Raw genomic sequence first — 4565 nt, 5'->3', positions numbered from 1 at the left:
TGACAATTTTGACGATCATTGGCAATTTCCCTCTAAAGAGGCAGCCCAATCATCACGACCTCTTCAAACAGAAGAACGGCTGTGTGCCCCCTTTCGAGAGCTGGTGACGGGAAGGGAGGGGATAAAGATACCCATTTTGCAAAGGAGAACAGAGGTTCCGAATGATTTTAAGCCAGGATCCCTGGGCACAGACTTTTAAAGGGGAACTCTTTGATAGGCCCGGGCTTGCAAACCCGTAGCGAGCGCCGCCTATACGGCTCCCCAGGAGGACCCAGATCCCAGGCTCCGCCCCCTCGGGGGGCGTCTTGCGCAGGGCCTGCCCCGCTCTCGCGAGAGCTGACAGGCGGAAAATGGCGCCGACGTGAGCGCGAGCCCGCGGCCGTCCAGGGAGTCGCCACAGCCTCAGCCGGAGCCGCCGGAGTCGCAGGAACAAGAGGCTGAGCCGGGTCGAGGATGGTGAGCGCGGCGCCGGGGGTTCGGGCGCGACGAACCAGCGGGTACTGGCGGGGCGCGGCCCTGTCGCATGCGCACCGTCCGGTCGACCCCGCCCCCACATCCGGGCACTCTCCCGCCGCTGGCTGTCACTTGGGGAAGCACCCCACCCCTGCTTCCTGGCCTGGCTTCGACTGGGCCACGCCTACAGCGCTTGGGCTCCGCCCCTGGTCCTTTTACATCCGGGTCTTAGCACCCCCAGGTTCGACTGCACAGCTGGAGCCGGGAGGGTGTATATTTCCGTCCTCACACGATCCCCTGGACCACTCCTGGCCCCTCCAGCATGTTCCTAGCGGCGCCCTATTCAGAGCCCCGTCTGTATAATCTTCGTCCCGCCCGCTCCCTGTAGGCCACGCCTCTGCTGTGTAAGGGACATCCCACCGGCCCTAGTTTGGGTCGAGGGACTTCTTTCACATGAGTAATTGTTGACATACCCCTTTCTGCGATTGGGTCACCTTCCAGTTCCCTCTCAGAGGGTGGAACGCAGGAGGCTCAATCCACTCTTTCCCTCCTGCCCTCCCTTGATGATGATTCCCTAGGATGGGGGCTGACCATCCAGGTGATGTCTCCAGGGCATTCGCTACTTCACAAATGTCCAGCGGTCTTGGCGGGGCGGGAGGGGTGACCCTGGCTGATCCAGGCCAACGTGGGCCCAGAGGGGTTCTCCCTGCTTTTTCCTTCCACTAGGAGGAGGAACCCTCGGGGCCCAGCCCGGACATGCCGGCCACTGCAGAGTCCAGCTTCAGTGAGACTGACAAGGAGGTGTTGTCCCCAGTCGCGGCTGCCGCAGCCCCCCCCTCTTCCATGGGGGAGGACCCAGGCCCTGACCGGGCAGCCACACCCCCAGTGTGGGACCGCGGAGGGCCTGGAGGGTCCCAGCAGGGTGCTCCTTCAGCCCCAGACAGTGGCCAGCCTGGCCCTGGATCTGGCCTTGGCCCAACCAGCACAGTCTCGGGGACCAGCGAGGACCTGAGGCCTCCCAGACGACGCCAACAACCAGGTGATCTGTGATGGAACCTTCTGCGGGGGGGGGGGGGGGGGGATTACAGGCCTTGGAATAATGGAGAGGAGTACAGAGTATCTCCAGACTTGGGGCTCATCTAGAGGGAATCACCATTGAGCACCAAGTGCGCCCCAGGCTGTGGCTACAGTGATGAGCCACGCCAGCTCAGCCCCTGCCCTCCGGTAGTTCAGTCTGGTGGGGGAAGCAGAGGGTAAAGGCCTTGATAGGAAACCAGTAGCGTCATTCCAGCCTCTCTGGGGCAGAACTCCGGACAGCGTGGATGGGGGAAGGGTGAGTGACACCCCCTCCACTTCTGTGCATCCTTCAGGGAAGCAGATACCCTGCTCCAGCCCTGGATGCTGTCTCAGTTTCCCCAGTGTTCGAGACCTGGCACAGCATCTGCGTACCCACTGCCCACCCACACAGTCCCTGGAAGGTAGGGCCAGAGCAGGTGGTGGGGAGGCAGTTGGGGTGGAAGGCAGGTGGAAGGCAGGCAGAGCCTCCAGGCCAGGCTTGGCCACCGGTCTCCACTCCTGTGTCCTTCATCCGTGCCCCGCCAGGCAAGCTCTTCCGCTGTTCTGCCCTGAGCTGCACCGAGACCTTCCCCACCATGCAGGAACTGGTGGCACATGGCAAGCTGCACTACAAACCCAATCGCTACTTCAAGTGAGACCCTGACCATCTCGACTTCCACCTGTGCTCCGTGACCAGGCCCCAGGCAGCTTCTCCCACCCCTGGTTTGATTGCCACCACCTGGGGTCCAGGCCTTTGTCCCTTTCTAGTCAAGGGGGTTGGTCCCGGCAGCGGGCGCAGCCTCGAGCAAGGCCTGCCCTTACCTGCGCTAAAGGGACTGGTTGCTGGAGCGAGTCCCAGAGACGCGGAGGCCCGAGCTCGGAAAGGGGCGGAGCATACGTGCTGTGTCTCCGCCCAGTCCCTCCTTCCCTGCCTGGAGGAAAACCGGCCACCTAAGTCAAAATTGAGACCTCCTATCTCGTTTTCCCAGGGCAAGGACTCGGAGGGGTCTGGAAGGGTCGCGGCCACACTGGGGGGCGCTTAGAGCAAGCTTCTCCCCCGCAAGTGGGGGATACGTGATTTGGGCTTTATGCTCCCTTCCTTACTTCCCGACCTCGCGCGGCGGCCCCCCAGGTAGTATCGGATAGGCCCTACCCTTGTCCCCCAGGAGACCCAGCCCAGCCTTGTGCCTGCCCCCAGGTGTGAGAACTGCCTCCTGCGCTTCCGCACGCACCGCTCGCTCTTCAAGCATCTGCATGTTTGCGCCGAGCATGCGCAGAGCCCAGCCCCGCCGCCACCCCCCGCCCTCGACAAGGAGCCCCCGGCGCCCGAACGTCCCCAGGAGTCAGACGCTGCGTCCGCGCCGGGCCTGCCGTTCCCGCTGCTCGAGCCCTTCACGACCCCCGCCCCTGCCCCCACCGGGCCCTTCCTGCCCTACTTGAACCCCGCGCCCTTTGGCCTAACCCCCCCGCGCCTGCGCCCCTTCCTGGCTGCGGCGCCCGGGCCGCCCGCCTCCAGCGCCGCAGTCTGGAAAAAGAGCCAAGGTGAGTGTGGGAACAGGGCCGCCTGAAGGGTGAACTGAGCTCGCGCGGACTTCTGACCTTGACCCGCCCGTTTACCTCAGGTGCCGGCGGCAGCCCGCGAAGACCCCAGGGCGGCTCCGACGCACCCTCAGGTGCGTGCAGGTGACCACCAGGGACGGGTGGAGGGGAATTTCTGTCCTGCGCCCTGCCAGGCCCAGGGGATGCTGGGAGGCAGCGTTGCCCACCCCTTCCCAGGTGGCCACAACTGCTACCCACGAAATACAAGATTTTGCCTTAAAAATTATTGGCCCCCGAGCCTTCGTCTGCGCCGGCGTTTCCGTGTAAAACCCGCGCCCGGTTCACGAGTCCTTCCCCCTGCGGTGGCTCCAAGGGGTAGGAGCGGGGGATTCGGATACAAGTTTAGTGTCCCCAGTTACGGAGGGGTGGGACGCGATCCGGGGAAGTGGATCGGCCAGACCAAACCCGCCCGTGCACGGGAGCCGATGGGGAGGCGGGGAAAGATCTGACCCGCACTCGTCCTCGTCCGCCATCCTTGGGGGTGGAAGGGTCTTCCGGGACTGACGGGGGCCCCGCCTGCCCGCAGGGCACGCGGCCCCGAGCCGCATCGTGTGGGAGCACACGCGCGGCCGCTACTCGTGCATGCAGTGCGCCTTCTCCACGGCCTCGCGGCCCGCCATGACACTGCACCTGGAGGACCACCGCCCCATCGCCCCCGCGGCCCCGGCGCCCGGGCAGCCGCGCCCCGACGCGCCGCCGGGTAAGGCCGAGGAGCGCGCGGGTGGGGAGGGCGGGGGCCCCGAGGCGAGGGGCGGGGCCGAGGCTCAGGCGCCCCCTCCTCTGCCCCACCCAGACCCGGCCCCGCTTGCACCCAAGGTGTCTCCGCTGCTGGCAGAGGGGGAGTGTCCGGTTTTCTCGCCGTTCTGAATCCGGCCGCGGGCGGGGGGCGGGGGGGAGGGGGGCTCAACTGTGGGTGTGGGTAGTTTTGTCGTTTTCGCGGGGCCTAAGATGGAGAGGGTGGGGGGGACAATAAAGGAGACGCGATGAGCCAGCCTGTGCTGTGTCTGGGTCCCTTGCCCCTCCCAATGCACAGTCTGGCAGCCCTGGAATGCTCATACCTTGGGAGGGGACAAGCTTCCCCTCAACCTCACCTCAACACCGGGACCCGGGTCAGTGCTACCCTGTCCAGCAGCAGTTAGGACTGCCAGTGTCCTGTCTTGTCCCACCATTTCCAGAAACCAGATGGGATGGAAATCCCACGTTTATTTTTTTTTTTTTTATTTTAAAAAAAATTTTTTTTTTTTTTCAACGTTTATTTTATTTTTTGGGACAGAGAGAGACAGAGCATGAACGGGGGAGGGACAGAGAGAGGGAGACACAGAATCGGAAACAGGCTCCAGGCTCTGAGCCATCAGCCCAGAGCCTGACGCGGGGCTCGAACTCACAGACCGTGAGATCGTGACCTGGCTGAAGTCGGACGCTTAACCGACTGCGCCACCCAGGCGCCCCAATCCCAC

At 64.1% G+C, this 4565-nt stretch overlaps 1 protein-coding gene across 3 annotated transcripts; it reads left to right on the top strand.

Annotated features, from left to right (window-relative positions):
- The first annotated feature begins 304 nt into the window (after window positions 1–304).
- ZNF414 (zinc finger protein 414) lies at window positions 305–4100 on the top strand. 3 transcript variants are annotated; one of them, XM_058728212.1, is made up of 8 exons: window positions 305–456; window positions 1180–1492; window positions 1824–1931; window positions 2056–2161; window positions 2708–3051; window positions 3132–3182; window positions 3635–3808; window positions 3902–4100. In XM_058728212.1, exons 1-8 carry the CDS (start codon window positions 454–456, stop codon window positions 3973–3975), a joined length of 1173 nt encoding a protein of 390 aa, XP_058584195.1. In that variant the 5' UTR covers window positions 305–453; the 3' UTR covers window positions 3976–4100. The 3 variants fall into 3 exon arrangements, with proteins under 3 accessions (XP_058584195.1, XP_058584193.1, XP_058584194.1); XM_058728210.1 differs by having other exon boundaries at window positions 3132–3192; XM_058728211.1 differs by lacking the exon at window positions 305–456 and adding an exon at window positions 647–857 and having other exon boundaries at window positions 3132–3192.
- Window positions 4101–4565: the final 465 nt, after the last annotated feature.

This window comes from Neofelis nebulosa, chromosome 4, assembly GCF_028018385.1.
Source record: "Neofelis nebulosa isolate mNeoNeb1 chromosome 4, mNeoNeb1.pri, whole genome shotgun sequence".
Taxonomy (NCBI): domain Eukaryota; kingdom Metazoa; phylum Chordata; class Mammalia; order Carnivora; family Felidae; genus Neofelis; species Neofelis nebulosa.
This window is presented reverse-complemented; position numbering and strand designations above follow the sequence as displayed.

Excerpts from the sequence above, each read along its gene's own strand:
- ZNF414 (XM_058728210.1), top strand. Across the intron at positions 1,493-1,823 it reads CAGACGACGCCAACAACCAG|GGAAGCAGATACCCTGCTCC; the intron begins GTGATCTGTGAT and ends TGCATCCTTCAG. Across the intron at positions 3,052-3,131 it reads AGTCTGGAAAAAGAGCCAAG|GTGCCGGCGGCAGCCCGCGA; the intron begins GTGAGTGTGGGA and ends CGTTTACCTCAG.